The sequence below is a fragment of the Rattus norvegicus genome, chromosome 16 (genome assembly GCF_021556685.1).
Source record: "Rattus norvegicus strain SHRSP/BbbUtx chromosome 16, alternate assembly SHRSP_T2T, whole genome shotgun sequence".
In the NCBI taxonomy this organism is placed as follows: Eukaryota; Metazoa; Chordata; class Mammalia; order Rodentia; family Muridae; genus Rattus; species Rattus norvegicus.
The window spans coordinates 81536169-81548717 of NC_141549.1; the positions used below are offsets into that span (position 1 = coordinate 81536169).

General features: G+C 39.7%; 2 protein-coding genes across 2 annotated transcripts in view; both read left to right on the forward strand.

The window, feature by feature from the left end:
* Positions 1-12549, forward strand: part of Erich1 (glutamate-rich 1) — a gene marked incomplete at its 5' end in the record, with an annotated part of 52793804 nt that overhangs the window by 50665609 nt on the left and 2115646 nt on the right.
* Positions 1-12549, forward strand: part of Csmd1 (CUB and Sushi multiple domains 1) — a 1600021-nt gene that overhangs the window by 1223120 nt on the left and 364352 nt on the right. For both annotated transcript variants that reach the window (XM_087588866.1, NM_001037327.2), the window contains exon 11: positions 8606-8709. In XM_087588866.1, the coding sequence (XP_087444992.1) occupies positions 8606-8709 (104 nt within the window). The remainder of the gene's footprint in view (positions 1-8605; positions 8710-12549) is intronic.

The window sequence follows — 12549 nt, forward strand, 5'->3', positions numbered from 1 at the left end:
ATATGTTATTTAATAACTTGAAACTTTAGCCAAGTTCCAGGGCAGGCGCTTTATAATTGTAATGTTTCCAGGGCAGGTGCTTTATAATTGTAATGTTTATGTTCAGTTCTTGAGAAATCCTGTAGAGAAAGAATTCATTATTAATCCCAAATCATAGGTAAGCAATTCCTACATTGGGGACAAATCACAATGAGCAAGTGAAAATGCCAACATTTGCATTCAAATTGTTGGCTATTTTACCTTATATGTGATTTTAAGACATTTAATTTGCTCAAATACACAAAGAATAATTAACAAAAACATAATGAAAATAGGAAATGAGTCACTGTAGCTGAACCCCACACTTGGACTGTATTGCCTCTTATCTGTAGGGTTCCTAGGCTGGCACTCCTGTGCACATTCAGAGTATCTACATGTTTCAGCCTAGGGGAAATGGAGGTATTTGTCAACATAGGTAAAGATGAGAGCAAGGTGCATGGCCATATAATTGATCAATAACCAGCTAGGCATGGTGGTGCATGGCTTCAATTCAGCAGTTTTCAACCTACCTAATGCTGTGGCCCTTGATTGCAGTCTCTTCGACCATAAAATTATTTTGTTGCTACTTCATAACTCTAATTTTACTACTGTTATGAATTGTTATCTAAATATCTAATAGGCAACTTCCAAGGGTCCATGATCCACAGGTCGAGAATGACTGTTTAATCTAAACATTTAGAGGCAGAGGCTGGTGGATCCATGAGCTGAAGCCAGTCTGCTCTGAATAAGGAGTTTCGGGTCAGTCAAGGATACAAAGTGAGACCCTGTCTTAAAAAAAGTCCCAAAAAGAAATGATCTATAACCACTGTTTTCTGGAACTCCATCTAACACTGACATAAGTAATGTACTTTCCCAAGTTCTATCTAACAGCCTATGGTACGAATCATTTTTTTTGTCTCCAATAACCTGTTGTTTATTCCTAAATATATTCATACATAAGAAATTTTGTTATACAAAGCACTCGGGGACAGCTTCTTTATCCTTTATGTGTAAAACACTTCACAAAATAGGAGCACAGATAAGCAATTTATGAATGATACCGACATGAGGTAAACCCAGCAGAGAAGCAACTTGTAAGACTACGCAGAGCCAAAACAAGATGGGAGAATATTAAATTCCTCTATCACATACATGTAGCCTTTTAAATCCCAGAGTGTGGAGCACATATCCTTAAGGATATGGTGAGAAATTATCCTCTAGCTTCTAGAGAGACCCAGCTCTGTAAAGCCACGTAGGCCCGTGTGTTATGTCCTCATCTGGGGCCCTGACTCCCTCTGGACCAAATAGGATCTCTTCAACTATGACATTCATTATAACCACAAAATAATAAATCATAAATGTTAATTATTTGGGGGAATTATAAAAATATGTGGAGGTCCAATATTTATACATAATATGGGCTGACAAACATTTTGAAAAAAATCGGCATATAATTATGCAAATATGTGAGGACGCACTGTCTCTCCAACGAATCAATTTTTATGTTTCTGTTCCCCTCTTCTCTACAACTATATTTACCTTCTGACACCTTTTAGAGACCTTCAGGATCAGGATTCTCTTAAGCCTACCGTTCTCTCCACTGAGTGCAGATGGCTGGTGTAAACCACGAGGCAGGTTCACAGTGTTCATCCCAAGCTCCCTGAGGTAGCTACCAGCTCTAGCATGAGCCAGAGTTGAGTCCAGCTGCCTGGAGCTCTCTGCCTCAAGATGTTCCCAACCTAACTCTGAAGAGAAAATGTGAGCTTCAGAGTCCAGCCACTGAACTCATACCATTCTTTACTTACTTAAATATGTTCTTTACTGTTATAATAAATGTAAACATTTTTGGCTAGCTTTTTCATGTGTGTGTGTGTGTGTGTATGTGTGTGTGTGTGTATAATCTATTTTAATATTACTCTTGTTGGCCATGTACTCTTCAGCCAAGCTGAAGACAGTGAGGTATCTTAATAAAGTACCTGAGACATTAAAACAAGAGCTTTCCCTTCCACACATCACACAATCCCTCTGCTGAGTAGCTGTGCCTGGAAGGCCACCTTTATCGTTTAATCTGGGCCATACGAATCACCCGTTTTGATGTACCACTAGAAAATGAAAGTGACTTTGATTTGTATTTCTTCAAATATAGCCCATTGATTCTCCCGGGTGTATGGAGAGAATCCTTCAGCGCATCTTGGAGTTAAGTGGCTTTGAGGCGACATCGTCTTCTTACTCCCTTGTGGCTGTGATTTGTTCCCATGGATTATAATGAACTGCCTTTAATCTCCAGTCTCAACTCTTCAATGAGTCGTAAAATGTGTGTTCCATGATTTTTCTAATTATTGATCCTGCACCCTTTGTTATAGCCCTGAAAACTTCAATATCCCTGCTTTTATCTCGAGAGCTGTCATTTCCTCCCGCCACCCTTTCATCTTTTATTCCTTCAGAGTCCCGCCTAAGATACGCCTCTAGTCTCTTTTTGATTGATGTGAACGTTAATTCTGTGTTTTGCCAACTTCTAATGATGTTCTAATTCTCTCTTTTGCAGTTATTGTATTGTGACTTTTAAATTCCCAGCCTCTCAATTTTAATAAATACCCTTCGCTGTTTCGCATGTCTGGGAACACATTTTAATAAGTTTCTGGAATCTGCTAGGGATTCCGCGTGATTCTGTGGAAGGGGCTTGGGCTAGGCTCTTGGGTCTCTCTGCTGTGGCCACTTCCCACGTGGCAGTGATGTTAAACTTCCACCAGTGCCATCCTTAAATCGCACTTACCCTGCTGAGCCTGATAATCTCTACCGTTGGCCTGTGTCCCTGACAGGATTACTAGCTCTTTTACAGTTTTTGTTGAAGAGATGTATTTTTGGTATGGATTGCTCTTGTCCACATGGGAGGCAGACAAAACATAGAAATAAAGATGCTAGTGTGGAAAGGAACAGAACAGAACCTGGCTGCTATGGAATGATTTCCTACAAGAGGGCCAAGCAAGATGGTGTCCTGGACACCTGCTCTCCCTCACACTCATCTGTCTCTGCCCCACTAGGAACCAGCCTTTCTCATATCACAGAGAACAGAGAGCATGAGAGGAGCCGTACTCTCCTATGTAAGGAAGCATCCAAGCCTGGCTTCTCTCTCTCAGTTGTTCCTCTTTTGGTTTGTTTTGCTTTGCTTTTTATAGCAAAGGCTATTAGGGCATAGCTATACTTGGGGTGATGCTAGAATCCTCTTCTCACAGCAGCAGAGGATACGGAGGGAGGACATTTGGTTCTGTAAGGAAGTTGCAAGCTATCTTCCAAGGACACTACCCCATTTTGCAGCCTGGGAACAATATGGCCGTGTCTGAGCTTATATAGGAACATCAGATGGGGCATTCCTCCAGACCTGGTGCCAGACACACTTAGAAAGATAACACTTTACCATTCATCAACCATTCACTTATCATACAGCTGCTTTATGACTGACCATTATGAGCTCAAGCGAATGCATCAAGAACTGTTGATAGTTACCATTTTGTAAGAAATCAAAACTTTTGCAAATGGGTAAGGCTTTGACATCAACAACAGTGGTAATGCTTGCTGTCGTTTGGTGGATTCTCATGAGAAAATTCACGTTTGGGGCAGTTTCCTTCCAATAAACAAGTTGGAATTGAATGAGTCAGATGGCAGAAAGCCTTGGGTTCCCAGAGACCCTTTCTGTGTGTTCGAAGCCCTCAACCACATTCTGGGGTGGAGAGCAAACCTATAATTCTTACTTAGGCATTTATGGATCATTTTTCCATAATAAAATAATGTGTAAGGATTTTCACTAATTTTTTTCATGAGAATGTTTAAAGTGTTTAAAAATTATTACTTTTTCTCTGCTTAGCTTTCCCCAGCAGAGTGATTTCTAACACAAGCATGGTACTTAGGGAAACATACTTCTTAGAGAGAGGGCTCAGCAGTTATAAGCACATGGTGGTCTTCTACAGGGCATGGGTTTAGCTCTCAGCACCCACAGAGAGGCTCACAAGTATCTTTAACTCTAATGCCAGGGATCCAATGTCTTCTTCTGATCTCCCTAGGCACACATTGCATATGTTGTATACACACGCACGCGCGCGCAGACATACACACACACACTCACTCACCCACAGGCAAAGCATTCATATACACAAAATAAAAACAACCAAATATTTTTAAATGAAAAGAAATATACTTTAAATATGATATGAAAATGAAACGTAAAATTAAAACAGAACAGCAGCTGTGCACATGATGCTTTCCCTTGTCATGTTTAAAAAGACTGAATTCTGCTAGGGATTCTTTATCAGACTCATTTAAAAAGCAGAGGTAAGCTTCCCCAAGTTATCTTTCCCAGCTAAGGTCTCTTATGTATTCCCCCTTATTACTTATGGCCTGGGAAAAGATAAATATCCGTTATCCTTTAAGAAGGTCACAACAAGCCTGAGGAAGGACGTGTACCATCCTACGACAAGCACAGGTGTGTTTTCCTGAAAGTCAGTAGTTGTCAATGAACCCTCTCTGCAGAGATGCACACTTCCCTTCTAACTCCCCTTCCTCTCCCCTTAGTCATTACCTTCCTCATCCTCATCCCTCTTCTTCCTCTTCTTACTCCCATCTTCCCTCAGGTGCCCCCCCTCATTCCCAAATCTCCCAGACAACATCCTCTGACCACTTTAATGGCGTCTGAACTCAATTTGGAGAGCTTCTCTCTCAATTTGAATTACTCAGGAGCCACAGTTGTATACATCTCCATAAATTTGCAAAATGATCACTATATTGCATTATTGAGTAAGGCATCCTTTGTTTATGGAAATAGGTGTTGCGGTATAATTGAAAAAGAACATGACTGGTTCTCACGCGTCACCACTCCACACTGGGCCTCTGGTACTCTTGGACCCCGCGGTTGCTTCTTGGCGTTAGTTCTAGCTCCGTAAGGCCATATAAAACTAACCTTAATTTATCTCAGAGGCAGCTGGCTTCAGTGAGGCACCATGCCACGTTAGCCTAGCTATTTTCTGGATCCATTCGTCTCTCTGCTCCCATTGCCAGTCACCCTGGCCAGCCCTGGCCAGCCAGGAACCCTGGTCCCAGCTACCCCATAATATCAAGACTCAAACTATAACCCAACAACCAGATTTATATGTTAAATACTCAATATACAATAAATCCACACAATAAACTTACAACCAATTGATAAGGATATAAACCGCCCATCTAGAAAAGATAAATTTGTCTACAGAAATCCATCCCAGCTACCTTGGCACTTCAGAACCACCCGAATCTGGGTCATCCTTCTCCGTCTCCATATTGATTCTCCTTCCTTCTCCTTCTCTCCCTCCCTACAAAAACTTTGTTCCCGTCTTATTGTCTTACTGTCCAATCATGGCTTTGATCTAACTTGTGCCAGCCCTCATCTGCATAATGTCATCAACCTACAAATAGGCACATTTCTAAAATAAATAAACACATTAAAATGTGTGTTTACTCTGGAACTCATGCATGCAATCTCCTCTTCCTAACTGTGGAAGTTCATGTACTTTATGGACTAAAAAGGAAGAGGAAACATATCTGTGTTTCACAAGGAGATGGTAGGATGATATTTACATATATATGTATATATATTACTATATGCTAAAATTAACAAATTGTTAACTAACTACAGAATCCAAAGACTAGTGAGCATGAAGACACAGACTGAAGAATTAGCCCAGGGGCCCCAGCACTGGGCACAGGGGAAATGCTAGATATTTTTGCTGACAATGAGGTACCTTCTCCAATTTGAAAATCTACCTTTTATAAGGAATGTCTTGGAATATCTATAAGGAATTGAAAGAATTAATCAGACAGTATAAGAAAAATATGATCCTAATCCAGCTAGTCAGAAGCTTGTGTGCCCTCTCCAGGGAGTAGAGGAACTGCAGGATCTCAGCTTCTCCATGCAGCTAGATCTGGGGGAGTTCATCACCTTCCGCAGTTGCTTGGATCTCATGTTCCTCATCCCTCTCTCTGGGGAGTACACTGTTGGATGTGCCCATTGACTTATGGTGGCTTTAACGAGCCTTAAAAGGGATTACTAACAAGCTCTAAACAAGTCACTATAGGGAAGTGATGGAAAACGTGAGGCTAGGATGTGACCCTCTGGCTTCTTTATTTCATTACTCTATGGCCCTATTCACCTATTGTCAAGAGAGAGGAAGATAGAACCAAGAAGCCCCCTAAGTCCTCATTTTAATATGAAAAATTCACAAAGGTTGTGACATCTGTCAACTTCACACCTTTTCCAGCACAAATAATATGTTCATACTGACACCAGGACTTTCATTAGTCAATTTTAAATAAATTATAATAGCTATGTCATTAATTGTAATAAGTTTATAATAATATATACAGTGCATCCCTTACCAATAAGTATTGTTAGGAAAAAGCAGCCATTTAAAGAGCATTTAACCTGTGTATGATACATTGTGTCTTAGGAACATTGGCCTCACTCCCAGCATTGCTTACTTAAAAAAAATATTACATGTCTAACAGGCAGGCATTTGATTTCTTCTTATAAGGCACACACACACACTCACTTATAATTAGACATCAGTAAAATGTGCTTCTAACAAAGCAATTCCTCTTTCCCCCTTTGTGTCCGCTTCCCTTCTTCAGCTTACACTGCTGTGTTACTTCTTCACTCATCCATCCATCTTTCTATATTGTCATCTGTCTGTTTAACTATCTATCATCCATCATCTGGCTATCGATCCATACTTTAATCACATACCTACCATCTACCATCTACCCACTCACCTATCTACTATTCACTATCCTCCCATTCATCTATATGTTTAGTTTTTATCATCCATTCGTCAATTTCTCTACCGATCCATTTATCTGTAATCTGGTCATCTAACCACCAATCTATTGATCATCCACCATCTGTCATCCACCCATCATTCTATCAATCAACTTATCTATCATCAATCTATCTGTTCCTCTATCCATCTATCCACTTATCTATCATGTAGACATCTACATATCGATATACTTATTCTCCATTTATCTGTCATTAGCCCATTCCTCTATTAACCTACTTATGTAACATACATACATGCATGCTTCTATCCATCTACTTATATTTTCATCCAGCCATCCACTCATTCATTCTTTTATCTACTTATCTATTTATCCATCCATCCAATCTTATATGCATCATCTTAACAATTTCCATTCACTGATCTATCATCCATCTATCCATTGATCCATCAATCCACCAATTCATCCATCCATTCATCCAGTTATCTATCTAGTTATTATATCATATTTTCTGTCACTTGTCATCATTAATAAGTTACTCATTGATCATCTATTATACATTATCTGTGTGTTGCATCTGCCTATCTATATTTCCCTTTATCTATGTATCATGTATGACATTATATTGACATCAGTTTTGTATACCTGGACATCCAAGGTCTGACCTAACTTCCTGACTGCTTTGATCCTGTTTCCCCTTGATCATAATATTGATCAATAAAGGGAGTGTTTTCTGCTGGTTTGTTTGTATCAGGAGATTTAACTCACTTAAATCTCTAGTCTTAAAGTGCCTACTTTAAGTCACTGAGCACATCATGTGGTCTACAAAGACAGGAGTTCACATGCCTATAGTCTGTTGGTGGGTAAAATAGAAACCTGTCTAATGTTTAGCATAATACTGATCATCACATCAAATACGATATTATGTACTTATACATACATGTATAGATATTCTATATATGGTGTACTTTAATTATTGTATGTGTTATATATGTGTGCCACTTTTTTATTATATACATACAAAAGCTTAAATTAACTCAAGGTTGAGCTTCTTCGTTAAATGATGGTTTTAGAACAAGGAAATATATCCTTTCGTTTTCTTTTTGTTATCCACCTTCCTACCCATTGCTCTGTTCATCCATATCTACTTCTACCTACCCATCCACTTATTCATTCATTCATCCATCCAATTATCTACAAGAGGTCTACTTGAGAACTTGCCTAGTGAGAGTCAATTCTTAAGCACCATCACAGAAACCGAAAAGGGGAAAAGAAGACGAAACTTCAAGATTTTGCACAGCTAGCTGTAGCATTGGATCATTTGTTTCTTGGTCTCAGAAGAAATCTCATATGTTATTGGGAATAATAACATACTATCACCACAAACACATTTTTAATAGGTTCATTATAGGGCACCCTTAAATCATGCCTCCTTAACTAAAATGGTCTTTCTCCTGCTTGTATTGGCTTATCCCTGCTTAATCTAAGCATCTGGGTTGTCATTCTATATATTTGATAGACATCTGACTTGAAGTGAGCTCAGATGAATTTCATCATAGAGCTCGCAGTAAGTTGGAGCAAACAGAATACTTTAACTACCCAAAATTCTGAAATTCAAGCCAACCAAACCTTGACTATTTGTCTAGTGACTAGAGGCAGCTTAGAAATTGTTTGGTATCCATCAGCATCATGGAGCAAAAGCTAATTCTGAAAGTATAAATAAATGTGCTTTGCCATGGGATGTCTGGATTTTGCCTAGTAACTATGTCTCCCCTTTTGGATTTAGGTCATCAAACTTGCTTTTGAAGAGTTTGAGTTGGAACGAGGGTACGACACTCTGACAGTTGGGGATGCCGGGAAGGTGGGGGACACCAGATCCGTCTTGTACGTGTGAGTATGCCATTTCAGTGTTCTTCTCAATGTGCAGTTATGTGGGCAGGTGTTGGGTTGGCTTTTGACAATGAGTGCCCTCCCTGAATACACGAGGGGTTATCACTCTGAGTTTGCATGAGGACTAAGTGAAGATCACAGTTTATGGACAAGTATGGAATGTTTTCACCAAAATGTGTTAAGAGTGTGTTTATGACAAACATAAAATTAAAACCATAGAGCGAAGGATGGAAGTCACCAAGCGCGCCATGCATAACTCAGGTCACCCTGTGACCCCTCTCTTCCCTGCCCAGCGAGAGCAGGTGCTTTCCAGATAGAGCTATTTTCTGGGATAATGCCACTTGTGTACTGGAAACTGACATACTCTATAAAACTACCCAGTAAAAGAAGGAGAGATTGCAGAATAAGTGGGACTGAGTTCCAGCGGGCTCAGGGTAGGCTGCAGGAACTCTACTGTAGGTCCCCTCGTGTTCCTGCAGCTGCAATCGTGCTAACCTGCAGCAATGGACAGGTCACGTGCTTCCAGCTCTGGGTTCTTGTCAGTTTTCATCAGATATGTTTTTCTCCAAATAAAATGTGTTATTTGGGGGGTTCCGTTTTTGTACATCATGAACTGAGAGGAAAGCAACTTCCATTATCTCCTCAGATGGCTTCAGGCAGGAGCTCTGGAAACCACTGGCAGGGAAACATCTTTCACTCATGGCATGATGCTAAAGGACTTCGCTTTTCTCAGTCTGTGTGTATGGTGCTATAGGTTTTTTTAAATCTGGGTGAATCAGACCCAAAGACAACACAATGTCATCAATGTTTATACAGTTAGAGCAGCCATTCAGAACAGAAGCTGTGGCACTCCACGTTGGGTTTTATACTTTCGCTATCAAACACACTTGATATACTTATCCACCACCTGAAATGAAACATTTATGAGAGCTAGAACCAGAAAAACAATTTATTGACAACAGCAGAGAATTGGATTCAAATTACTTGTCCACCAGCAGATAAATGATAATAAAAATGTGTGTTTATATAATGGGATATTATTCAGCTTTAATGAGATTTGCAGGAAAACTGAAGATCTTACAGTGTACAAAATCAAGCAAGGTCATACACTTTCAAGTTAATAAAGTCCCACATATTCCCCATAATATATTGGATCTAGCCAGTAATGTGTATATATGCAAACAAAGGTTCAGGTGGGAATAGCAGAACATAAGGAGAGAAAGAAAGGCTAAATGTTAGGGAGTGAGAAAGGACTGAGGCTGGGTTCACATAATGAACAGGAGTTATGATTATATATCAATTACATATGAATTATGATTATGTGCTGATTATATGTGAGCTATGATTATACGTATTTTTTGCCTATCTATAAGAGTCACCAAACTGCTGGACAAAAATTTGCCTTTTTTTTTGTCTTTAAAAGCACAAAGTTCTCTAGGGTAACATTAGGCATCTGTATTGTTGGCATGCTTCCAACTGGCCTCAGGAACAGTGGCAATCTTGTGGTGTGTGACATTATCTGCAAACATTTCATATGGTGTATAGACATGAGATCATAATCCAAGATGGAGTTTCTGAACTTGATGATACTCCCTGTCTCTGTGGCCCGAAGGGAAGTCATTTTACCTCTGTATCTCCCTGCATGACACACACACACACACACACACACACACACACACACACACACACACACACACACATATATATATATATAAAACAAACTTAGCTAATAAATGTAGCTTACACGTGAAATGGCTTTACTGTCACCATAACATCTGATTTTTCAAAAGGAAGCCACTAAAATACATGAGAATGATTTTTAAATAAATGCAATAAATGCAAAAGTTAAAATATTTAAGGGAATAGACCATCCCATGGGTAGCTATTATGGATCTAAGCTCATACTCTCATTTTTAAAGGCTTTTTGTTGGTAAGAGAGCAATGGCAAACTGTGTGTTACGATGACATAAGTGTTATTAGGACCTCTTCATAATAGCTCGGATCTGTAAGTGAAACTCTGAATGGCCAACTGAATCAAACTGAAGTGCCCTCTGGGAAACATAATGTAAAAAGGAGCAAAGCACATTTAATCAGCTGAAGCAGAGGAAGGAGAGCCTTGGAGACACTTCCTTAGTGTCTAGCCCCAAGTTTCAGGGAAGGGAGATGCTGGAGACTCTTGCTGGTTTCTGTAACAAACAGGTCAATCCAGATAACCTACCAGCATCCCGATTTGAGTAGTATGTCTTATGCATTATCCTTAGTATAGGCTTCATAATCTATTTGGGCAACTGACAGATGCACGGAGCCCCAGTAAATAGCGGGCAGTCTATAGATTCATGCAACTTCCTGATGTGGATTTCTAACCACACAAGCCCAGCTCTTCATACAGTGATACTGAGTGAATTGGTGCCAGCATCTCACTGTTCCTTCTCTTGGAAATCTGGAGGTTCTACTCAGAACATGGAAGATATTTACGAAAGAAAACAATGTAATAAGGAGACAGCAAATTCAAAATGTGGCTTTTAGATTTCTGATTTCTGTTCATGGATTTTATTTTCTCAAACGTTGTAACACAAAACAAAATCCTGAAGGGTTCAGAACTTCATCTGTCACCCCAGTCTTCCCCAAAGAAGGCTGGATTTTCTCAGGGTATTTGTATAGCATGGCAAACTTAAAAGAAGATGAAATAACTAACTTAACAGATCTCTGTGGAGCTCTTTCTGAGAATATATATTGACAATTTCCTCAAAATTAAATTGCAAACTGGCGAGGGAAGATATTGCTTTACCTGGCCTCGCTCTAGCTGGCGGTAACACGGGATTGTGTTACTTGGATGTCCTCGGGACTGCAAGACAGGATATGGATCTTTAAATGTCTACCCCTCTATGGGGATGAAAGAAACTGTGTGCAAGTAGCATCCTCTATACAGCTAGATATATGGATTAAGATAATAAGGAAATGAGTTGATCCTCGGGGAAGCTTCACCCTCTCTTCAGCCTGCTTCCAGATGCAACTCCTGCCTCGGTGTGCCTGTGATTGGCATCCCTCTACTGGGCTGACCTGAAAGGATTCATTCTCTTTATATTAAAGAAAACCAGGGACCAGGGGTATGGTTCAAGACCAGGAGACACAGGTCAAGGTAAATCCCCAGCATCCCTAAAACAAAGGAGGATTGAGAAGGGAGGAAAGAAAAAAAGATTCACAAAGTCCATGTCTTCCAATCAGGTATCTTTGATGTGATCATGAAGGGTCTCCCTTCATGATAGGGGACATGGGCAAGTTCTGTTAGGAAAAAAAGACAGAAAAATGTCAATTTAAATGTTGCCTAGAAAAAATTTTACCTTTCATAGTAATAAATTATCATTTAGAAACCCAAGTCATTTAGCACATAGGCAGTGTGTGACTGTAGCCCACATGATCGAAACCTCAGCATGTGATTTCCAAGGCAGTAGCTCCAGGAGAGCCTGAGTTCCACCAGGGCACTCTGATATAGTACATGAGGTCTACCCTGGACTCCAGATTGGACTCCACCCTTAGCTTTTCTTTCTCTGCCTCTTGTCTCTAAGGGGGAAAAATGAATTCTCACATATAAAATGTTAGGATGTGACTTGGCAGTGATTCCCTTACTGTGGTGATTGTATGTGACTATCTCTATAAATATCAACCCTTAATAGCAATAAGACAGCGATCAATTGTGTCTTGTAGGAAAGATTTCCTTGTGCGAACATTTATTAGATGGTTTTAGACTTAAAGTCAGGAGATGTCAAGAAATCTTGTACATACATAAAACGATCACGTGGTTTGATTTCAGATGTTACTCATGTCTAAGTATGTTTTGAC